Genomic DNA, 25,380 nt, shown 5'->3' with positions numbered 1-25,380 from the left:
CGTTTTAGCCAGTCTAATCAGTTTTGGGAGGGTCCATTTGTATTGCTGCAGGTCTCAGGTCTCTGCGTCAAAGTGGATCCTAGTGGTCTCTAATCTGCTCTGATCATCTGTTCTGACTGTCCGTGGGTCCATCACAGTCCAGGAGTCCGACCCAGTACTGTATTGTGTAAGTCTGTTGATTTCCACAGCGCTCACTGGGACGCACTTACTGAATAAAAACAAACATCACAGCTACAACACGGCCGAGAACCAAACCTTCAGGAGCTGAGACGAGGAAAACTGTTATCATCCAGGGACAGGGGGACAGGTATCAGGGACAGGGACAGGTATCAGGGACAGGGTTTCAGGTACAGGGTTTCTGACATAAAGGCAGAACTGATAGATTTAAGATTTATTCTTTACGCTCATCAAGAACAGATTAACTGTGTCGTGTTTGAATATTAAAAACATTCACGCTCAGTCCAACATGTCATGAACTTCTTCAGGTCTACTGATTGTTGTCGGTCCTGAATCCAGATTATAAACGCACAGCTGGACTGGTGGAGCCGCAGACTGGTGCATTGTGGGATTCTCTGAGTACTGGGTTAAGTGTGCTGGTTGGTGTATTTCACATGTGGGATCAGGGTCCAGGTCTGACTGTCCTCGGGTCTGTTCAGGTCGGGTCCAGGTCTGACTGTCCTCGGGTCTGTTCAGGTCGGGTCCAGGTCAGACTGTCCCCATGGTCTGCTCGGATCAGGTCCAGGCTCGGATCGGGAGCACCTGGAGTGACAACAAAATAAAAACAGTCAAATTATATTATGTGTGATGATGAAGATGATGATGAGGAGGAGGGCACGTGAGCAGTCACAGCCAAACAACCAAAACAGTTTCTTATAGGCGCGTTAGAAACACGTGAGTGACGTCGTCACATTCGGTCATGTAAACTGTCTTCCGTCACACGTCACTCACGGAGGGGGCGGGGTCTGTCCTGATTAAGCCCCGCTGTGATTGGCGGTGTGAGGGGAGCAGGTGTGACGTCAGACGTTGGGGGGAGGAGGAGGTAAACCGCAGTGACACCGTCCTGTCTGTCTCTCTCCGTCTCTCTGCCTGTCTGTCTGTCTGTCTCATCACACCGATCATCTTCGACCCGCCGGATCGATACACCGACACTGATCGTTGTTAAACTGAATATTAAAGCAGCGGCGGGAGGCTCGTACCGTCATAGCGGGGACATCGCGCGCCGTCTGAGCCCACACCGACCTCCGTCTTCATCCTCTTCATCATCATGTCCGGCACCAAGGAGGGAGACCGCAAAGGCTCGAGCGAGTGGCGGGAAATGTTCTGGAACCCGCGAACTCACGAGCTGCTGGGCCGAACCGCCTCGAGCTGGGGTGAGTCCACCTGTCTGTCTCTCCACCTGTCTGTCTCTCCACCTGTCTCTCTCTCTCTCTCTCTCTCTCTCTACCTGTCTGTCTCTCCACCTGTCTGTCTCTCCACCTGTCTCTCTCTCTCTCTCTCTCTCTCTCTACCTGTCTGTCTCTCCACCTGTCTGTCTCTCTACCTGTCTCTCTCTCTCTCTCTCTCTCTACCTGTCTGTCTCTCCACCTGTCTGTCTCTCTGTCTCTCTACCTGTCTCTCTCCACCTGTCTGTCTCTCTGTCTCTACCTGTCTCTCTCTCTGTCTCTGTCTCTACCTGTCTCTCTCTCCACCTGTCTGTCTCTCCACCTGTCTCACTCTCTACCTGTCTCTCTCTCTCTCTCTACCTGTCTCTCTCTCTGCCTGTCTGTCTCTCTCTCTCCCTGTCTGTCTCTCTCTACCTGTCTCTCTCTCTTCCTGTCTCTCTCTCTCTCTCTCTCTCTCTCTCTCTCTCTCTCTACTTGTCTCTCTCTCTACCTGTCTCTCTCTCTACCTGTCTGTCTCTGTCTCTCTCTCTACCTGTCTCTCTACCTGTCTCTCTCTCTCTACCTGTCTCTCTCTCTCCCTGTCTCTCTCTCTCTACTTGTCTCTCTCTCTACCTGTCTCTCTCTCTACCTGTCTGTCTCTGTCTCTCTCTCTACCTGTCTCTCTCTACCTGTCTCTCTCTCTCCACCTCTCTCTCTACCTGTCTCTCTCTCTCCACCTGTCTCTCTCTCTCTCTGAACCTGTCTCACTCTCTCATCATGAAAGTTAGTTACATTAAAGCCAAAGCTAAATCACATTATTGAAACATTATATTTGAACAATAAAACTAAATAAAATAGAAGAATCATCACAAGATCTCCGAGTACAGGCCCTAACAGCACATATACATACATATATATATATATATATATATATACATATATATATATACATATATATATATATATATATATATACATATATATATATATATATACACATATATATATATATATATATATACACACATATATATATATATATATATATATATATATATATATATATATATATATATATATATATATATATATATGTATTTATTAACACGATATTTATAGTAAATGCTAGAATCAGAAGTTATAAACACAAAATGACGCAGTACGATTAAATAACTTCTCTCTTAATGTCTCGGAGTCCAAACTGACGTCTTCACGTCACTTTGATATAAACAGAGAAACTGAAGTCTGAGATTTAGATTTAAGTGACTTTCTGCTGATGTTATTGTTCTACATGCGTCTCGTTCCCAGAACATAATGAAGACGTGCTCTTTTCTGTCGGATCAGATGAAGATGAATCATCATCATCATCATTAATCAGGCCACTAGCTGACCTTTAAACCGCGTGAGGAGGCCGCAGTGTGCATTCAGACCGCACAGGCCTGGACACGAGTCCATAAAAGGCAAAAGCATATAATGGAAAATATCGGCTAAGTGATACCAGATGTTCTTCTTCCGGCTTCCTCCAGCAAACCCTGGGACCCTCTTGGTCCTCCTCTGTACATTTCCAAACCTCGAACCAGCAGGTGCATTTTCACATCCCGAGTAACATGCCCAGCGAGTGATGGAAGAGGCGTTAGCATTAGCATTAGCATCTACGGTGGTCTTTTCACCAGGCCGCTTGACTCAGTTTCTTCTCGCCTGCTGTTGTTTCCACAAAGAAACAGTGTTTATCCATTATTTGATTGCAGTCAGAGTGCGAGAGTGCATGCAGGCTACCGTACCAGTCACACAGTTAGTTTGTAGTATTATTACAGAGTACAGCATTACAATAAATTTAGTTCTGTGTTGTTATAAAAAATATAGATAATATTTACTAGCTACAGCTAGTAGAGGTTCAGTGAGTCCGCTGAACCAACGCAGACTGCGCTTGTGCAGATACACGAAACCTCATCATGCAATGTCGCCAGTGTCACCAGTGTTGCCAGTAATAAATAATAATAAAACTTTATTTATAGAGTACTTATCAAAACAAAGTACATAGTGCTTCACAACAAGAGAAATAAAACACCACAGTGAATGATGAAATATAAAGAAATAAAATAAACAGCCAGTTCAGGTAAAATCAGGATCTGCTTGATATGTTGTGACAGGTCACCAGTAGATGGCAGTATTTGTTTAGTGATGTGTTGGGGCCCAATAACAAGGATTTCAGTTTTATTTGAGTTGAGCTGTAGAAAATTTATCGACATCCAGTGTTTTATGTCAGACAGGCAGTCCTGCAGAGAACTCGACAGGGAGGTACAACTGTGTGTCATCTGCATAACAATGAAAAGAAATACCATGTCTGCGGATGACATCACCCACAGGAAGCATGTACAAGGAGAACAGCATTGGTCCCAGAATTGAACCTTGAGGCACACCGGACTTGATATGGGAGAAGGATGACATGAAGTTATTAATGCTGACACAGAGTTTCCTATTGGACAGATAAGATGAGAACCAGTCTAGTGCAGAGCCAGATTCACCCACCCAGTGTCTAAAACCAGTCTAAAAGAACGCCATGATCAATTGTGTCAAAGGCATTTTGGGAGGTGTGAGGAGTTATTTCAGACGCTGCTTCGTGCAGTAAAAGTCCGTTGACGCGACTCACAGTTTAGATCAACATGAAACAAAAGATGTTGTATGAAAACATCTGGTTCTTTAATAAAAAGTCACAAAACCTGAAGGAGAGAAGTCAACTACGACTCCCAGGGTGCATTTCACTAACAAACAGCCAATCACAGAGCTTCACCTTCTATCTAAAGATGATGCTGTTGAGGAGCTGAAAACAATCTGCAGATTAAATTAATTCACTTTGCACACACACACTCACACACACACACACACACACACACACACTCTCACACACACACACACACACACTCACACACACACACACACACACACACACACACACACACACACACACACACTCGTCCTACTTTCTGTATAATTCCTCCTTTAATAGAGAGACGGATTATAAATGACCTTCAGGCGGCAGACATGGCGGACAGAGGACGAGCGAGCATCACTGACAGACAGAAAAGAGAATAAATCAAATTATAATATTAATAATTTTATGGTTCTGTTTATTTTTCAGATGTCTCATAATAATAAACTTTATATGAATATACACAATATTTAAACAAATACGTTAAAAAATATAAATACAATAAAACGGTAGAATGAATAAAGGTTCAGCCAGGTTACAGACGACTTCAACAATTAGTCGATTAATCGACAAGTCGAGCGACAGAAGCATCAACAGCAGTTTTGATCATCTGTGAATCACGTGAGGTCGTTTATTAATGAATGTTCTGCAAACTGGATGAGACCCCTGACGCCGTCACGCCGGCCTGAGGTGGAGGTTTAACGCTGTTTAATTGTTATAAAACGTCATAAAACAGTATTTTAATACTGATTCATTATATTACTATGTGTTTCAGCAGCACTCGGGAGGCTACAGTCACGATTTAGTCGGAATGTCGGATCGGTTCTGTTCTGCCACCACGGGACCAGATGGACCAGATGAGGTCCAGCTCTGGTCCACATATGGCTGCAGGGTCTGGGGGGGTCTACACTCAGATCCAGCTATCAGGACAGAGTCCAGTTCTGGTCCAGCGTCGGCACACAGAGTCACACCAGTAAATGATCATATTGGAGTATTTGACCAACTTGGAACCGGCTATCAGAACGTGTTACCACGGTTACTGGCTGCACATGGCATTTACCTAACAGATAATCAACAGATGATTTAATAATCATCTACTCTCACTCAGACCGGTGGTTTGCTTCCAGAGTCCACCTGGGTCCAGACTGAGACCTTCAGTCCTTTTCAGGGGTAGACCGTCAGCCGATTAGGTGTGGAGGCAGTCTTAGACCTGCAGGTTAGACCTTTCACCTGTTCCAGACTCCGGGTTAGGGTCCAGGGCTGATGGATCTTTAGCTGTACCGGCTCCTCAGCTTTGGATCAGTTCTATCCTGATACGTTTAAGACCAGTATCAACACTGAGCCAACAGATCTGCATCACAACGTCACATTTATTTCAGCTTCAAAAGATTCTGAAAGAGAGTCAGACGGGTTCATCAAACCTGTCTGTCTGACTGTCTGTCTGTCTGTAGTTCTATATACCAGTAAACAGTAAACTCCTGTACCGAGCCGTTGCCTGTGCCGAGCTGTTGCCTGTGCCGAGCCGTTGCCTGTGCCGAGCCGTTGCCTGTGCCGAGCCGTTGCCTGTGCGGAGCCGTTGCCTGTGCGGAGCCGTTGCCTGTATGGAGCCGTTTCCTGTAGGGAACCGTTGCCTGTACCGAGCCGTTGCCTGTAGGGAACCGTTGACTGTACCGAGCCGTTGCCTGTGCCGAGTCGTTGCCTGTTCAAAGCCGTTTCCTGTGCGGAGCCGTTGCCTGTAGGGAACCGTTGCCTGTACCGAGCCGTTGCCTGTAGGGAACCGTTGACTGTGCCCGTTTCCTGTACGTTGCCTGTGCCGAGTCGTTGCCTGTTCAAAGCCGTTTCCTGTCCTGTACCGAGCCGCGAGCCGTTGCCTGCCTGTAGGGAACCGTTGCCTGTACCGAGCCGTTGTCTGTAGAGAACCGTTGACTGTACCGAGCCGTTGCCTGTGCGGAGCCGTTGCCTGTAGGGAACCGTTGCCTGTACCGAGCCGTTGCCTGTACCGTGCCGTTGCCTGTAGGGAACCGTTGCCTGTACCGAGCCGTTGCCTGTACCGAGCCGTTGCCTGTAGGGAACCGTTGCCTGTACCGAGCCGTTGCCTGTAGGGAACCGTTGCCTGTAGGGAACCGTTTCCTGTACCGAGTCGTTTCCTGTTCAGAGCCGTTGCCTGTAGGGAACCGTTGCCTGTAGGGAACCGTTGCCTGTACCGAGCCGTTGCCTGTAGGGAACTGTTGCCTGTACCGAGCCGTTGCCTGTAGGGAACCGTTGCCTGTACCGAGCCGTTGCCTGTAGGGAACCGTTGCCTGTAGGGAACCGTTGCCTGTAGGGAACCGTTTCCTGTACCGAGTCGTTTCCTGTTCAGAGCCGTTTCCTGTTCAGAACCGTTGTTGCCTGTAGGGAACCGTTGCCTGTAGGGAACCGTTGCCTGTAGGGAACCGTTGCCTGTAGGGAACCGTTGCCTGTAGGGAACCGTTTCCTGTACCGAGCCGTTTCCTGTACCGAGTCGTTTCCTGTTCAGAGCCGTTGTCTGTGCCGAGCCGTTGCCTGTAGAGAACCGTTGCCTGTACCGAGCCGTTTCCTGTTCAGAGCCGTTGCCTGTACCGTGTTTCCTGAGCCGTTGCCTGTAGGGAACCGTTGCCTGTAGGGAACCGTTTCCTGTACCGAGCCGTTTCCTGTACCGCCGTTTCCTGTACCGAGTCGTTTCCTGTTCAGAGCCGTTGTCTGTGCCGAGCCGTTGCCTGTAGAGAACCGTTTCCTGTACCGAGCCGTTTCCTGTTCAGAGCCGTTGCCTGTACCGAGCCGTTGCCTGTAGGGAACCGTTGCCTGTAGGGAACCGTTTCCTGTACCGAGCCGTTTCCTGTACCGAGTCGTTTCCTGTTCAGAGCCGTTGCCTGTACCGAGCCGTTGCCTGTAGGGAACCGTTGCCTGTAGAGAACCATTGCCTGTACCGAGCCGTTGCCTGTACCGAGCCGTTGCCTGTAGAGAACCGTTGCCTGTAGAGAACCGTTGCCTGTACCGAGCCGTTGCCTGTACCGAGCCGTTGCCTGTAGAGAACCGTTGCCTGTAGAGAACCGTTGCCTGTACCGAGCCGTTGCCTGTAGAGCCGTTGCCTGTACCGAGCCGTTGCCTGTAGAGAACCGTTGCCTGTACCGAGCCGTTGTCTGTGCCAAGCCGTTGCCTGTAGAGAACCGTTGCCTGTAGGGAACCGTTTCCTGTACCGAGTCGTTTCCTGTTCAGAGCCGTTGCCTGTAGGGAACCGTTGCCTGTACCGAGCCGTTGCCTGTGCCGACAGTCAGACCGTCTCCATAACGTCTCACTAAAACTACCTCAGTGTTTCACTGGTCTCAGATCTTCTCAGGCTTTACATAACTACACTCTTATGATGTCATATTTCCCATCATGCACCAGGGCAGTGGATGTGTGGCCTTGATGGAGACTGAAGGACACACACACTCTTACACACTGATGCACACATACACACACACACACACACACACACACTCTTACACGCTGAAGTGAACGACATCAGAGAGCAGTGTTACTGTGTGTGTGTGTGTGTGTGTGTGTGTGTGTGTTACTGTGTATGTGTGTTACTGTGTGTGTGTGTGTGTGTGTGTGTTACTGTGTGTGTGTGTGTGTGTGTGTGTGTGTGTGTGTTACTGTGTGTGTGTGTGTGTGTGTGTTTCTGTGTGTGTGTGTGTGTGTGTGTGTGTGTGTGTGTGTTTACTGTGTATGTGTGTTACTGTGTGTGTGTGTGTGTGTGTTACTGTGTATGTGTGTTTCTGTGTGTGTGTGTGTGTGTGTGTTTCTGTGTGTGTGTGTGTTTCTGTGTGTGTGTGTGTGTGTTTCTGTGTGTGTGTGTGTGTTACTGTGTATGTGTGTTACTGTGTGTGTGTGTGTGTGTGTGTGTGTGTGTGTGTTTCTGTGTGTGTGTGTGTGTGTGTTACTGTGTGTGTGTGTGTGTGTGTGTTACTGTGTATGTGTGTTACTGTGTGTGTGTGTGTGTGTGTGTGTTACTGTGTATGTGTGTTACTGTGTGTGTGTGAGCAGACAGATGTGTGTTTCTGTGTGTGTGTGTGTGTGTTTCTGTGTGTGATTTTGTTACTGTGTGTGTGTGTGTTGACTGTTAAGCTGTCAGACGAGCACACACACACACACACACACGGTGGTACTAATATACTTGTGAGGACCCTCGTTGACATCATCTTAAAGGAACAGTGCAACATTTTAATAAAACAGATGGACATCAGTTTCATCGCTGTGTGTTCACTTTAAAGGTCACATGACCGGAGTCGGTGCGATTTGTTTTCAGCACGCCATGAAAACACTCAGTACACAGAGTCAACCCCCACCCTCCTCCACCCTCCCCCTCCTCTGACTCCACCCTCCCCCCTCCATTCACCCTGAATGTAGGTCATCAGCAGGGGGCGGGGCTAAACACGAGGATTATAAAGATGACATTTAGAGGAGAGGAGGGGGAGGAGGGGGGGAGGAGAGGATGTGATGTCGTTCACTGTGCCCCGTCTCCCCCCTCAGGTCTGATCCTGCTCTTCTACCTGGTCTTCTACCTGTTTCTGGCGGGTATGTTTGTTCTCACCATGTACATCATGCTGCTGACGCTCGACGACTACAAACCCACCTGGCAGGACCGCCTGGCCACTCCAGGTGAGGAAAACAAACACACCTGAACACACACAAACCCAAACTCCACCCATGATTGGTTGGAGTAGTTTCTGAGGCTGTGATTGGTCAACCAGGCTCAGGCTGTGATTGGTCAACGAGGCTCAGGCTGTGATTGATTAACGAGGCTCAGGCTGTGATTGGTTAACGAGGCTCAGGCTGTGATTGGTTAACGAGGCTCAGGCTGTGATTGGTTAACGAGGCTCAGGCTGTGATTGATTAACGAGACTCAGGCTGTGATTGGTCAACCAGCAGCTGTTTTCACGTTTCAGGGATGATGATTCGTCCAAAGGGCGACCAGCTGGAGATCAGGTTCTCGGTCTCGGACACTGAGAGCTGGGACGGCTTCATCCACAACCTCAACACCTTCCTCTCTCGTAAGACTCGTTAATTAATTATAATATTTAATGATGTCAGTAACGAGAAATTAAATAAAACGACTTTAGATACAGTTTGGTGTCCGATTGTGTTTCAAATAAAACCATCTGTTTCATAATTTACTACCTGTCTGTCTGACTGTCTGTCTCTCTACCTGTCTGTCTGTCTGTCTGTCTCTCTACCTGACTGTCTGTCTGTCTGTCTCTCTACCTGACTGTCTGTCTGCCTGTCTGTCTGTCTGTCTGTCTGTCTGTCTGACTCTCTACCTGCCTGTCTGTCTCTCTACCTGTCTGTCTGTCTGTCTGTCTGTCTGCCTGTCTGTCTGTCTGACTCTCTACCTGCCTGTCTGTCTCTCTACCTGTCTGTCTGTCTGTCTGTCTGTCTGTCTGTCTCTCTACCTGCCTGTCTGTCTGTCTGTTTCTCTACCTGTCTGTCTGTCTGTCTGTCTGTCTACCTGTCTGTCTGTCTGTCTACCTGACTGTCTGTCTGTCTGTCTGTCTGTCTGTCTGTCTGTCTGACTCTCTACCTGCCTGTCTGTCTCTCTACCTGTCTGTCTGTCTGTCTCTCTACCTGCCTGTATGTCTGTCTGTCTGCCTCTCTACCTGACTGTCTGTCTACCTGCTTGTCTGTCTGTCTCTCTCTCTACCTGTCTGTCTGTCTCTCTGTCTGCCTGTCTGTCTGTCTTGCTACCTGCCTGTCTGTCTGTCTGTCCTCTCTACCTGTCTGTCTGTCTCTCTACCCGTCTGTCTGTCTATCTACCCATCTGTCTGTCTGCCTCTCTACCCGTCTGTCTGTCTGTGTCTCTACCTGTCTGTCTGTCTGTCTCTCTACCTGCCTGTCTGTCTCTCTCTCTCTACCTGCCTGTCTGTCTGACTGTCTGTCTCTCTGCCTCTCTACACGTCTGTCTGTCTGTCTGTCTGTCTGTCTCTCTGCCTGCCTGTCTGTCTGACTGTCTGCCTCTCTACCTGTCTGTCTGTCTCTCTACCTGCCTGTCTGTCTGACTGTATGTCTCTCTGTCTGCCTGTCTGTCTGTCTCTCTGTCTGCCTGTCTGTCTGTCTTGCTACCTGCCTGTCTGTCTGTCTGCCTCTCTACCTGTCTGTCTGTCTCTCTACCTGTCTGACTGTCTGTCTGCCTGTCTGTCTGTCTGACTCTCTACCTGCCTGTCTGTCTCTCTACCTGTCTGTCTGTCTGTCTCTCTACCTGCCTGTCTGTCTACCTGACTGTCTGTCTGTCTGTCTCTCTACCTGCCTGTCTGTCTGTCTGTCTGCCTCTCTACCTGTCTATCTGACTGTCTCTCTACCTGACTGTCTGTCTACCTGCTTGTCTGTCTGTCTCTCTCTCTACCTGTCTGTCTGTCTCTCTGTCTGCCTGTCTGTCTGTCTTGCTACCTGCCTGTCTGTCTGTCTGCCTCTCTACCTGTCTGTCTGTCTCTCTACCCGTCTGTCTGTCTATCTACCCGTCTGTCTGTCTGTGTCTCTACCTGTCTGTCTGTCTGTCTGTCTCTCTACCTGCCTGTCTGTCTCTCTCTCTCTCTCTCTACCTGCCTGTCTGTCTGACTGTCTGTCTCTCTGCCTCTCTACACGTCTGTCTGTCTGTCTACCTGCCTGCCTGTCTGTCTGACTGTATGTCTCTCTGTCTCTCTACCTGCCTGTCTGTCTGACTGTATGTCTCTCTGTCTCTCTACCTGTCTGTCTGCCTCTCTACCTGTCTGTCTGTCTCTCTACCTGCCTGTCTGTCTGACTGTATGTCTCTCTGTCTGCCTGTCTGTCTGCAGCATACAACGACAGCTATCAGGTTCAGACCAACGATAACTGCCCTCCAGATCAATACTTCATTCAAGAGGACAGTGGAGAGGTAAACCTGACTGTCTCACTCTCTACCCGTCTGTGTCTCTACCTGTCTCACCCTCTACCTGTCTGTCTCTCTGCAGGTCAGGAACAATCCCAAGCGTTCCTGTCAGTTTAATCGGACGATGTTGGAGGAGTGTTCTGGGATTTCGGATCGTTTCTATGGTTACAGCAGAGGTCAGCCCTGCATCCTCATCAAACTGAACCGGGTACGTTGACCTCTGACCTCTGACCCTGATCCTGCAGATCGGGTTTAAACCAGCAGACTGGTTTCCACGGTCTCCTGGTGTTCTGTAGTAGTCTGAAAAGACAGCAGCAGCGACCTGTAGCTGACATCACAACAGACGGGTCTCGCTCTCCTGATGCTGCTGTCGTCATATTGGCTCCCAAACAGGCCTATACAGTATTGTTCAAAATAATAGCAGTACAATGTGACTAACCAGAATAATCAAGGTTTTTAGTATATTTTTTATTGCTACGTGGCAAACAAGTTACCAGTAGGTTCAGTAGATTCTCAGAAAACAAACAAGACCCAGCATTCATGATATGCACGCTCTTAAGGCTGTGCAATTGGGGTATTAGTTGAATTAGTTGAAAGGGGTGTGTTCAAAAAAATAGCAGTGTCTACCTTTGACTGTACAAACTCAAAACTATTTTGTACAAAAAAAAATTTTTTCTGGGATTTAGCAATCCTGTGAATCACTAAACTAATATTTAGTTGTATGACCACAGTTTTTAAAACTGCTTGACATCTGTGTGGCATGGAGTCAACCAACTTGTGGCACCTCTCAGCTGTTATTCCACTCCATGATTCTTTAACAACATTCCACAATTCATTCACATTTCTTGGTTTTGCTTCAGAAACAGCATTTTGATATCACCCCACAAGTTCTCAATTGGATTAAGGTCTGGAGATTGGGCTGGCCACTCCATAACATTAATTTTGTTGGTTTGGAACCAAGACTTTGCCCGTTTACTAGTGTGTTTTGGGTCATTGTCTTGTTGAAACAACCATTTCAAGGGCATGTCCTCTTCAGCATAGGGCAACATGACCTCTTCAAGTATTTTAACATATGCAAACTGATCCATGATCCCTGGTATGCGATAAATAGGCCCAACACCATAGTAGGAGAAACATGCCCATATCATGATGCTTGCACCTCCATGCTTCACTGTCTTCACTGTGTACTGTGGCTTGAATTCAGAGTTTGGGGTCGTCTCACAAACTGCCTGTGGCCCTTGGACCCAAAAAGAACTATTTTGCTCTCATCAGTCCACAAAATGTTCCTCCATTTCTCTTTAGGCCAGTTGATGTGTTCTTTGGCAAATTGTAACCTCTTCTGCACATGCCTTTTTTTAACAGAGGGACTTTGCGGGGATTCTTGAAAATAGATTAGCTTCACACAGACGTCTTCTAACTGTCACAGTACTTACAGGTAACTCCAGACTGTCTTTGATCATCCTGGAGGTGATCATTGGCTGAGCCTTTGCCATTCTGGTTATTCTTCTATCCATTTTGATGGTTGTCTTCCGTTTTCTTCCACGTCTCTCTGGTTTTGCTCTCCATTTTAAGGCATTGGAGATCATTTTAGCTGAACAGCCTATCATTTTTTGCACCTCTTTATAGGTTTTCCCCTCTCCAATCAACTTTTTAATCAAAGTACGCTGTTCTTCTGAACAATGTCTTGAACGACCCATTTTCCTCAGCTTTCAAATGCATGTTCAACAAGTGTTGGCTTCATCCTTAAATAGGGGCCACCTGATTCACACCTGTTTCTTCACAAAATTGATGACCTCAGTGATTGAATGCCACACTGCTATTTTTTTGAACACACCCCTTTCAACTAATACCCCAATTGCACAGCCTTAAGAGCGTGCATATCATGAATGCTGGGTCTTGTTTGTTTTCTGAGAATCTACTGAACCTACTGGTAACTTGTTTGCCACGTAGCAATAAAAAATATACTAAAAACCTTGATTATTCTGGTTAGTCACATTGTACTGCTATTATTTTGAACAATACTGTATGTTGGTGTTAGCGCCTATCAGATTAGCAACAACATGTTTGACTTCCTCCATTTTCACACAAAAGTCAAATTTCACTCTGAGCTGATAAAAAGCAGCACGAGGACGGGGTTTAAAGTCCAGGAGCTCGCTGTGGCCTTTCTGCCTCTCAGCAGCTGTCACTATCCAATAAAGGCAAGAATTCCCGGAATAATAATCTTGAGAAAGTAAATAAATAAATCAGCCCACCTCCGCTACAGACGAAACAATGTGCACTCTTAAAGCTAGTAATGTATTTCAGAAGCATTGTTATGTTTCTTTACATCCGACAGCAGTCGATAAATCAGATGCTCTGAAAAAAATCTGGTATCTGTGGCCTGTAATAAACCCATCTGCCGGCCTACCTGCCCACCTGTCTACCTGCCCACCTGTCTACCTGCCTGTCTACCTGCCTACCTGGGCACTCATTACACATGAACTTGTGTTTTGGGGGTGTTTTTTTTTTTTTCGGTTGGATACTTTCAGAATATGATGTCTCTTGCTGGTTTCTCCAACGTTACCTACTCGAGCTTTAAACTATGGCTTTGGTGGGTGGAGTTTGGTGGGTGGGGTTTAAGTCACACACACTGTAAAGTCACTGTAAGACTGTACTAATCACCAGTCTATAGTATCAATACTACACAGCGGCCTCATCCACACTACCACGTTTTCGTCCACACTGCTGCGGCGTTTTCGAGCCCTGAAAACAGATACGTTTGGAAGCGCTGCTGGCTCCGTTTTCATTAGAAAACTCCGGGGTTGCGTTTTAGTCTGGACGGGCAAAAAACGGAGGCTTTTGGAAACGATGACGCTCGCGTTTGCTTCTTGATTGGTTCTTGTCAGTCACTATGTGTCCTTCCCTGACTCAACAACAAACATCAGCCTCGACGACGAGTTGCTCATCCAGCACGGATAACGCTGTTCTTCGTTCGCAGTATTTACTACAACTGAGCTTCCACCGGCAGAGTAGACAATCTGCTTCCTGTTTGCACCGGCCCGGGCGTGTCCAGTCATGTGATGTGCGTTTTCAGGCGTGTTATTGTGGACGGACATTATTTCTGAAGCGCTCGTCTGGACGAGTAGTGTGGCTGTAGCCAGAGTCCATCCATCTCCTGATCTGTCTGTCTACCTGACTGTCTCTCCAGGTGATTGGTATGTTGCCGGGGAAGGATGGGCAGTCTCCTTATGTCACCTGTGGAGCCAAGGTCTGAATCTGCCTGTCTGTCTGCCTGTCTGTCTGCCTGCCTGTCTGTCTGCTACACCACCTCTCTTCATCTCATGTGTTGTCTCCACATTTTCATCCCTCCATCCTCAGAGGTTCAAAGTGGAGAAAGATGAGTGGGTAAGAACAGTAGAAAGGGAAGATCGTAGAACATAGAACCTTTAATGTCCTGATCGAGGAACAGAGCAACAAAGAAACAGAGCAACAAAGAAATAGAGCAGCAAAGAAACAGAGCAACAAAGAAACAGAGCAGCAAAGAAACAGAGCAGCAAAGAAACAGAGCAACAAAGAAACAGAGCAGTAAAGAAACAGAGCAACAAAGAAACAGAGCAGTAAAGAAACAGAGCAACAAAGAAACAGAGCAACAAAGAAACAGAGCAGTAAAGAAACAGAGCAACAAAGAAACAGAGCAACAAAGAAACAGAGCAGTAAAGAAACAGAGCAGCAAAGAAACAGCAGAAAGAAACAGAGCAGTAAAGAAACAGAGCAACAAAGAAACAGAGAGCAGAGCAAAAGAAACAGAGCAGTAAAGAAACAGAAGTAAAGAAACAGAGCAGCAAAGAAACAGAGCAGCAAAGAAACAGAGCAACAAAGAAACAGAGCAACAAAGAAACAGAAGTAAAGAAACAGCAGTAAAGAAACAGAGCAGCAAAGAAACAGAGCAACAAAGAAACAGAAGTAAAGAAACAGCAGTAAAGAAACAGAGCAACAAAGAAACAGAGCAACAAAGAAACAGAAGTAAAGAAACAGAGCAGTAAAGAAACAGAGCAGTAAAGAAACAGCAGTAAAGAAACAGAGCAGTAAAGAAACAGAGCAACAAAGAAACAGAGCAACAAAGAAACAGAAGTAAAGAAACAGAGCAGCAAAGAAACAGAGCAGTAAAGAAACAGAGCAGCAAAGAAACAGAGCAGTAAAGAAACAGAGCAGTAAAGAAACAGAGCAGCAAAGAAACAGAGCAGCAAAGAAACAGAGCAGTAAAGAAACAGAGCAACAAAGAAACAGAGCAACAAAGAAACAGAGCAACAAAGAAACAGAAGTAAAGAAACAGAGCAGCAAAGAAACAGAGCAGTAAAGAAACAGAGCAGCAAAGAAACAGAGCAGTAAAGAAACAGAGCAGTAAAGAAACAGAGCAACAAAGAAACAGAGCAGCAAAGAAACAGAGCAGCAAAGAAACAGAGCAGTAAAGAAACAGAGCAACAAAGAAACAGAGCAGCAAAGAAACAGAGCAGTAAAGAAACAGAGCAACAAAGAAACAGAGCAGTAAAGAAACAGAGCAGCAAAGAAACAGAGCAGTAAAGAAACAGAGCAGTAAAGAAACAGAGCAACAAAGAAACAGAGCAACAAAGAAACAGAGCAGCAAAGAAACAGAGCAGTAAAGAAACAGCAGTAAAGTGTTAGAACGTAGAACATGAACAGAGGTTCTCCTGATGTTCTTCTGACTCTGATGTTTTAAGTTTATTAAAGTTTCTGTAGGACGTTTATCACTGCAGGTTATTGATGACTGATCTGGACTGAGGTATTGATCAGTGTGTGTGTGTGTGTGTGTGTGTGTGTGTGTGTGTGTGTGTGTGTAGAGGGAGGACAGTGATAAGATCGGACCGCTGGCGTATTATCCTCCTAATGGAACCTTCAACCTCATGTACTACCCGTACTACGGCAAGAGGGCTCAGGTAACACACACTGCACACACACTACACACACAATACACACACACACACTACACACACAATACACACACTGAACACACACTACACACACACTACACACTGCACACACTGCACACACACAGAACACACAATACACACTGCACACACTGAACACACACTACACACACTGTGGACACACACTGCACACACACTACACACACACTGCACACACTACACACACACTACACACACACTGCACACACACTACACACACTGTGGACACACACTGCACACACACTGCACACACACACACTACACACACACTGCACACACACTGCACACACAATACACACACTGTGGACACACACTGCACACACACAATACACACACTGCACACACACTACACACACTGTGGACACACACTGCACACACACTGCACACACACAATACACACACTGTGGACACACACTGCACACACACTGCACACACACAATACACACACTGCACACACACAATGCACACACACACACTGCACACACACTGCACACACTGTGGACACACACTGCACACACACTGCACACACAATACACACAATACACACACTGTGGACACACACTGCACACACACAATACACACACTGCACACACACTACACACACACTGCACACACAATACACACACACAGTACACACTGTGAGGACACACAGATGTCAGATCCAACAGATCCCTTAGCAGATCTAGAAGATCTATTGGACTTCATGGGTTCAGTACATAGATCCATCAGATCCGTTACATGTTAGCAGATTTATGTTAGTTGGTCATCAGATCTACATCGGTGGACCCATGTTCCATAAGATCCACATGTCAGTAGATCCAGTGGATCCATGTCATTAGATCCAGTGGATCCATGTCAGTAGATTCAGTGGATCCATGTCAGTAGATCTTTCAGTATGTTACTGACGGTCTGTAGATCCTTTTAGTGGATCCATGTCAAGGATTTCTGATCCAAGTTAGTAGATCGTTGTAGATCAATAATGGAGATGTGTGTAGCTGTGTTGGTAGATTTAATTGTGTTAGAGGATCCGGTGGATCTAGTAGATCCATGGTGGTACTTCCTTATTAAACTGCTGACGCTATCCTTACTGCAGTGATTGTTCAGCGTGTGATGTGTTCACTGTCTCAGGTGAACTACACTCAGCCGCTGGTGGCCGTGAAGTTCCTGAACGCCTCTGTGAACACAGACATCAGCATCGAGTGTAAAATCAGCTCCAACACGCTCGCCGACGGCAGCGAGAGAGACAAGTTCGCCGGCCGGGTTTCCTTCAAACTACGAATCAACGACAAATAGACGCACACGCATTAAAGCTGCACTAACCCCGATGCTTAAATGAAATCTCCCCGTCCCGTCTCCCTGTTAGAGCCTCGAACGCACCAGCTGTGTTTCCGTGGCTACGGAGAATCCTCGCATTCATGATGCGTTCACTGACCGTCTGAATTATGTGTCACCTTTAGTTAGTCTGTTTTCTCTGAAATGATCCTCAGTGCAGCTTTAACTCAAACACACTGACCCTGAAACCGACCAATCAGCACGCACACACGCTGTGATGTCACTGCCCCTGAGGATGGACCGTAGAGCGACAGACGGCAGGAGGATCTTCACCGCCGTCATCGTATCAATCTGCATCAATCAGACCAAATTATTGATCTTAAAGCTGATGTGTTTACTGATCAACGAGTTATTTATTTATTTATTTATTTATTATTTGTTTATTTATTGATTTGGGATATTGATGATAACTTTGTTTTTTTTATACATTATTAATTATTAATATCAGTTTGACTTCTGATTGGTTTCTGTAAATGTAGCAACAGTAAGACTGGCTCTGATTGGCTGTTCAGAAACCGTTACAGGTTCCCACAAAATCTGGTTTTATTAGTCAGTTCAGAAACTAAATTACAAGAAACCAGAAACCAGTTCAGGAACTAGATCCCACACCACAATAGAAACAACTCCAGAAACTGTAGACCACGTCAGACCAGAAACCAGTTCAGAAGCACAACTAGTTACAGAAAAGTTAAATCATTCGCAGATTAGTTAATAACTGAAGCAGCATAGTTACTAAAGACGTGAGGAACCAGAACAGAACTATCAGAAACCAGAACAGGAACCAGTTCAGACATCAGATCAGAAACCAGAACAGGAACCAGAACAGAACTATCAGAAACCAGAACAGGAACCAGTTCAGACATCAGATCAGAAACCAGAACAGGAACCAGTTCAGACATCAGATCAGAAACCAGAACAGGAACCAGTTCAGACATCAGATCTTAAACCAGATCACAAACCAGTTCAGAAATTAGGCCGTGTCGTTGCCGTGGAAGCGGCTGAATCCAAGCCAATGGGATGCTGGCTTAAGTAACCACGGCAACAGTATTGGTGTCATATCTTATTTTTCTGTCTCTTTTGTCGTTGTTGCCGCAGCAGAACGGCTCGTTAGTTAATTAGATAATTAATTAGTGAAAAACACGAGTTAGTGAATTTAGTCAGTGGGTTAGTTAACGAGTTAGGAAGTCGTTAATGTTATGTGTTTTTTGTTTACTGTTGATTTGTTTACGTGTTTGTTTTGTTTACTATCGTCATGGGGCTGAGCATGACAACTGTTACCATGACAATCAGTCTCCTCACCTGTCAATCACTCTATCATGCCACGTGGAAACGCCCCTCCTCACCTGTGCTGCTCTCCACCAGTCGTCTTCCTTTAAAGAGTGACCAGCCAATCAGATGGTCCTGCTGTATGATGTCATTTGATACTTGTTTGTGATTGGTTGATTTCCCCTGCCTGAAAATGTCCTTGTGTTTAACAGACAATTAAAAAACTAATAAAATTAAACTAAAAACTACAAAAAACAACCTGTTTGTGTGATTAATGGAGAGGCGGAGCCATGATACAGACTGTGCTACTCCCGGGCTTAAAGACTACAGACTGTGATACTTTCGGGCTTAAAGACTACAAACTGTGCTACTTTCAGGTGTAAAGACTACAGACTGAGATACTTCCGGGCTTAAAGACTACAAACTGTGATACTTTCGGGTTTAAAGACTACAGACTGTGCTACGCCCGGGCTTAAAGACTACAGACTGTGCTACTCCCGGGCTTAAAGACTACAAACTGTGATACTTTCGGGTTTAAAGACTACAAACTGTGATACTTTCGGGCTTAAAGACTACAGACTGTGCTACTCCCGGGCTTAAAGACTACAGACTGTGCTACGCCCGGGCTTAAAGACTACAAACTGTGCTACTTTCGGGTTTAAAGACTACAAACTGTGATACTTCCAGGTTTAAAGACTACAAACTGTGCTACTTTCAGGTGTAAAGACTACAGACTGAGATACTTCCGGGTTTAAAGACTACAGACTGAGATACTTTCGGGTTTAAAGACTACAGACTGAGATACTTTCGGGCTTAAAGACTACAGACTGTGATACTTTCGGGTTTAAAGACTACAGACTGAGATACTTTCGGGTTTAAAGACTACAGACTGTGATACTTCCAGGTTTAAAGACTACAAACTGTGCTACTTTCAGGTGTAAAGACTACAGACTGTGATACTTTCGGGCTTAAAGACTACAGACTGTGATACTTCCGGGTTTAAAGACTACAGACTGTGATACTTTCGGGCTTAAAGACTACAGACTGAGATACTTTCGGGTTTAAAGACTACAGACTGTGATACTTTCGGGTTTAAAGACTACAGACTGAGATACTTTCGGGTTTAAAGACTACAGACTGAGATACTTTCAGGTTTAAAGACTACAGACTGTGATACTTTCGGGTTTAAAGACTACAGACTGAGATACTTTCAGGTTTAAAGACTACAGACTGAGATACTTTCGGGTTTAAAGACTACAGACTGTGATACTTCCAGGTTTAAAGACTACAAACTGTGCTACTTTCAGGTGTAAAGACTACAGACTGTGATACTTTCGGGCTTAAAGACTACAGACTGTGATACTTCCGGGTTTAAAGACTACAGACTGTGATACTTTCGGGCTTAAAGACTACAGACTGTGATACTTTCGGGTTTAAAGACTACAGACTGAGATACTTTCAGGTTTAAAGACTACAGACTGAGATACTTTCGGGCTTAAAGACTACAGACTGAGATACTTTCAGGTGTAAAGACTACAGACTGAGATACTTCCAGGTTTAAAGACTACAGACTGAGATACTTTCAGGTGTAAAGACTACAGACTGTGATACTTCCAGGTTTAAAGACTACAGACTGAGATACTTTCGGGTTTAAAGACTACAGACTGAGATACTTTCAGGTGTAAAGACTACAGACTGAGATACTTTCAGGTGTAAAGACTACAGACTGAGATACTTCACCTGGAACTGTTAATGGCTCCTGTGAACGAGATGCCAGGCTGTCGGCCGCTGTCTGCAGCTGCTGGCTGAAGCCATCTGGAACGGTTAGTGGAGCCTCGGCTGCTGGCAAGTAACCCACTCACGTGCACTCACACTCACCCACGTGCACCAGCACGCAGGCGGCCGGACCGGCTGTATAATCAGAGGCAGCGATGACAACACAGGGTGTGACGTCGCCCTGCTCAGGACGCCGTCAGACGCCGTCAGGACAGATGGTCGTTTGCTGCTATATTAATGTTTAAAATCTGGCGTACAGAACCTTTATGGTTTACGCAGCCGGCCTTTAGGTCACTAGTTATATCAACGGTCTGGAATAAACTCCATTTTAATTATTTAATTAACTGTATTGTTATTCGAAGTATTATAGTCACATTTTCCCCTCATCTGATAACTTTTACTACTTGGATATAAGACACCGCGTTACTTCAGAAAGGGACCAAGTTACGTTAGTTTCAAACTTTCAGTTTGACCTTAAAACCAGCGGCAGGTCGAGGTGTTAGCTAACAGCAGCTAACAGCAGCTAACAGAAGCTAACAGCAGCTAACAGAAGCTAACAGAAGCTAACAGCAGCTAACAGAAGCTAACAGCAGCTAACAGAAGCTAACAGCTGCTAACAGCAGCTAACAGAAGCTAACAGCAGCTAACAGAAGCTAACAGCAGCTAACAGCAGCTAACAGAAGCTAACAGAAGCTAACAGCAGCTAATAAACAGCAGGGATGTGTCAAATAATCAGAATCAGAAATACTTTATTGATCCCCGAGGGGAAACTCTTTGTTACAGCAGCTCGTCTTTACGTCAGTGCACACAGGAGGAAGTACTAGCAAACAATATAAAACACTATAAAACTATAAAACAGGTCAGAAAATAAACTAAGTACCAGGTGTGTTTAATTATAAGATAAAATAAGTGTGAATTACTTAGCACAAACCCGTAGCTCCTTTTATCTGACTTCACACTTTAAATCCACCCCAAACAGACCGATAGGGAAAGTGAAGCACGCAGACGGCTGATTGGAGGATTTATTGGCCAGGTCCTCCCTGGTTTGGGACGGCCCCCATATGGAGAAGCAGAGTGAGGAGGGGCCTGACCGGTTTGAGTGTTTAATGGTTCTGTTTGAGTCCCGGCCTGAAGCCGAAACATCAGCAGAAACAAACAGAAGTGTGAGGAAACCTAGGAAAATGTGTTGTTTCAGCAGCTTCCCTGAGTGAAGGGACGGTTCAGCTCAGTGCTGCTGAAAACACCTGACCACAGCTACAAGCCCGGGCTCAGGTGAGTCCTGGACCATCCCGTGGTTCTGTGCTTTCTCTCCTCTCTCCTTCTGTCGCTTTCAGCAGGTATTTCTGCCTCCGGAGCTGCAGAGTCTGGATCTGTGGTTGTGGGCCACCTGCTGCCCCGTGTTCCTGCAGTCTGGATCTGTGGTTGTGGGCCACCTGCTGCCCCGTGTTCCTGCAGAGTCTGTTCCTGCAGAGTCTGGATCTGTGGTTGTGGGCCACCTGCTGCCCCCGTGTTCCTGCAGAGTCTGGATCTGTGGTTGTGGGCCACCTGCTGCCCCCGTGTGTTCCTGCAGAGTCTGGATCTGCCACCTGCCCCCGTGTTCCTGCAGAGTCTGGATCTGTGGTTGTGGGCCACCTGCTGCCCCCTGTTCCAGCAGAGTCTGGATCTGTGGTTGTGGGCCACCTGCTGCTGCTACAGCTGCTGCTACAGTTATTATTTGTCATCATCATCACATATCACTATTGTTCCTGTTATTATTTCATTAATATTAAAATGACCATTATATTATTATAAAACAATTCTCTGAGCTCGAGTGTTTATTGTCCATGTGGACTCCCAGATACCTGTAGTCCTCTACCATGTCCACACTGACCCCCTGGATGGAAACCGGGGTCACTGCCTTGGCCCTCCGTAGATCCTGCATGCTGTCTGCCCCCCCCCAGCCGAATCCTGTCACAACAGTCCCCCCGTTGGTTCAGAGCATCGTCTCCTGCCGGCCTGCAGTCGCATTCAGAAACATTGTAGAACTGACAACAGCTAACAGCAGACCAACAGCTTTTAAAGACCTTCCAGACCTGCAGATCCTCTGACTAAACTAACTGTAGATAAAGCGGTTCGGCGTTGTTTACGATATCTGGAAGAAGCTGCGGGTACAAAAGAAAAGAACACAGTCCCGCGGATATTAATTTGGGATAACCCATCTATAAACCCATTCGATGGCATCGCCTGTATGGGAGGAGACTGACGGAGTAGCCGACCTTTGTAATGATAAACGGTTCAAATAAAGTTTCCTGAAAACGTCCCACAGGTATCACTGGACAGCGACAGGAAGTGGAGGGCGGGGTTGAGGTTGGACAGCACCTGTTGGAAACGCTCGTGTGACAAAGGCTCACTTTGACATGCGGCGTCTCTGGATAAGATTCTTAAGGTTTCCCTTCGTTTCAGTTAGCAAACTGCTGTAAGTGAATAAAACGTGCAGAATATTGCACATTTACACTCGCTGCCGTGAGAGAAGTTGACTAAACGAATTACAGATTTGTTTTAGTCTCTTTCTTCGGTGGTGGCGTTTTATTCTTGCTCGGTGGTCTCTGGCTCTGTTTCTGTGTACGAACTCGTTTCCCTTCGTTGGTCTTTGAGGCGAAAAGAAGAAGAAAATAAAAAGGTTTGTATTGAACTGCAAGTCGAACTGAAATATTTGGGTACTTACCCTGAGAGTCAGGTCCTGCATAATACAATGACGTTAATTTGTTTCTATGAAGTAAAATCGTTTAACGTCTCGTGGACGCGGACGGCGACGTGTTTATCAGGATGTAAAGGTTTCGATTCTGTGGATCTTTCTCACGATCCTGTTAAATATAAAGTGCTGCAGCAGCGACATGCTGTTTGCACTCCGACGCTTCAGCATCAGTCCATATCTGCTTTTATTGATCAGCAGTGTTACCTGTAGACCCGATCAACAGCTTTACGCTCCTTCTTCCTGCATCTTAGTCTTTAGCCTGGACTTCCTGTTTCCTCTCGGCCGAGGCGGCGCGAGGGTCGAAGGCGGGAGGAAAAGACGCAGGTGAGGGTCTGCAGTAAGTTTATTTTCCTGTCTCAGGACGGGTCACAGTCTGGGACTCGACTGCACCTTCACCCGGAGACACGAGTCCAGACAACGGATCAATAAACACGCAAACAGCCGCTGTCTTCAGCTCCTGATTCAGGATCCCTGCACCTGATCAGCAGTTGGACATCACCAACACCTGTAGAAGCCACACAGGTACAAGGACACACCCCTCCCAGGTCACACGATGCACAGCTGGCTTCTCATTGGTTGCACACTGACAGGTGGTCAACAGAAAGGTCAAAGTTCAGACTGGTTGACCTGTTCAGATGGATCACATCAGCACAGGAGGCGGCCTGCGATCAATCAAACATTAAAAACATCTTGATTGGCAGCTTCCTACAGGAGGATCATTATGTTTGTCAGTTTTCCTGCTAACGACTGCTAACCTTTTAGCGAGCTCATCGTCTGCGGTGAGCTTATCTGAGACGATCAATGATCAATGAGGACAGAAATACTAAAGAAGTGACAGAACACTGACTGCTGACGTGATCGGCCTGTTTGTTTTAATACACAAAGAAATGGGGGGTTGAGGGTTACGCTGCAGTGAGGTACAGGTGTACCCGGGACACCGTGACATCACCGCTGGCTGCGGTCAGACCGGGACACCGGACATCGTGACGTCAGACCGGGACACCGTGACGTCAGACCGGGACACCGTGACGTCAGACCGGGACACCGCCGAGCACTCAATAAAAACCTGTACTTTGTATTATAAGTGATAAACAGGTAGGACTCCAGAACACAGGTGTCAGACTCTGTTATTATATTCGGCAACACCAAGTGGCTTCCAGAGCTGCCCGCCGGTATTATACAGCGCTAACACTACAAATCCCACAATGCTCTGCTGTTGTTTCGACGCGTCAATCATGACAGGACCCAGAAACGCCCTCTCCTCAGGCTAACTGTCAGCGTGCTAACCCTTCCCAGAAAGGAAACAGGAGCTATGTGGACAGGTGGGAGCAGAATCTGTTTACCTGTAGACACACCTGTTGTAGCCAACGTGGCCGTAACTAAGGAGCACAACATTAGACGGCACTATGAACGAAACACCAAACTGCATCATATAGAAAACCAACATAGAAATAAATAAATAAAAATATTTAACGTTGAAGTTCGGTTCAAAGCGAACACTTCCGTTTCCCTGTACTGTTGTCGGGCTGGATATCGTAATAAGCTTGTTCCACACTAAAGGCTCATTTGTTCAGCGTCGGCCCGCTGTGTATTTGAGTTTGAGCTCGGACTGAGACTGCAGCGCCGCGATGACGAGCTCTGAGCTGCGTGCTAACGTGCTAACATCGGCGTGCTAACCTTTATATTGCATCTCTCTCTCCTGCCGTCGCTTGATTCAAATCCGCAGGAACAAAGAGCACAGATCCAGAAACACCAGCTGCGACTTACAAAACAACCTTTATTGGTAAAACAACGACCTCAGCCTGTAGCAGCGAACCACAGACCGGAGGAAACGACGGCTGATTCTGAGTAAAGAAGTAACGCAGCTCGGTTTTAACAGCCAGGCGCTGACCCTCTGTGCTCCTGGTCTACAGGTAAACCGTGCAGAACTAACGGACTGTTCTGTCCCAGAACTCACTTTGGGTTCCAGCTAGAACCAAACTACCAAGATCCGTTCGACACTGAGCCACTTACCAGCCTAAGTCCCTAACGGCCTCGTGTACCGTGCGAGCTCCCCGCTGGGCCACCGCACGCCATCAGGAGCCTTCAGCTGTTGTCTCCGCTGACCTGGGCTCCTCAGGTCTCAGGCACCTGGCCTAAAACCCACCTGACACTCCCACCTGACACACCTGTAGCCTGAGCCCTGCGACGTTACATTCGGCACACGAAGCGCCGAATGTAACGTCGCAGGGCTGAAAACGATTTCACAGAATAATAAAAACTTATTTTAGGGCTTCAGCCCCCTAAAGTCTACAAACGAGCTCTGGATCCAGCTGCCAGACCTCCAGGCGGCT

At 46.5% G+C, this 25,380-nt stretch overlaps 1 protein-coding gene and 1 pseudogene across 2 annotated transcripts; both read left to right on the top strand.

Moving 5' to 3' along the window:
- Positions 1–25,380, top strand: part of LOC122870279 — a 234,146-nt pseudogene that overhangs the window by 157,665 nt on the left and 51,101 nt on the right.
- On the top strand, positions 1,012–18,792 carry atp1b2a (ATPase Na+/K+ transporting subunit beta 2a). Of its 2 annotated transcripts, XM_044184304.1 has the most exons (8): positions 1,014–1,370; positions 8,605–8,733; positions 9,021–9,125; positions 10,902–10,981; positions 11,058–11,183; positions 14,163–14,222; positions 15,814–15,909; positions 17,068–18,792. In XM_044184304.1, exons 1-8 carry the CDS (start codon positions 1,265–1,267, stop codon positions 17,230–17,232), a joined length of 867 nt encoding a protein of 288 aa, XP_044040239.1. In that variant the 5' UTR covers positions 1,014–1,264; the 3' UTR covers positions 17,233–18,792. The 2 variants fall into 2 exon arrangements, with proteins under 2 accessions (XP_044040240.1, XP_044040239.1); XM_044184305.1 differs by lacking the exon at positions 14,163–14,222 and having other exon boundaries at positions 1,012–1,370.

This window comes from Siniperca chuatsi, linkage group LG22 (assembly GCF_020085105.1).
Source record: "Siniperca chuatsi isolate FFG_IHB_CAS linkage group LG22, ASM2008510v1, whole genome shotgun sequence".
Taxonomy (NCBI): domain Eukaryota; kingdom Metazoa; phylum Chordata; class Actinopteri; order Centrarchiformes; family Sinipercidae; genus Siniperca; species Siniperca chuatsi.
The sequence above is the reverse complement of the archived record's forward strand: the minus strand, read 5'-3'. Positions and strand labels throughout refer to the sequence as shown.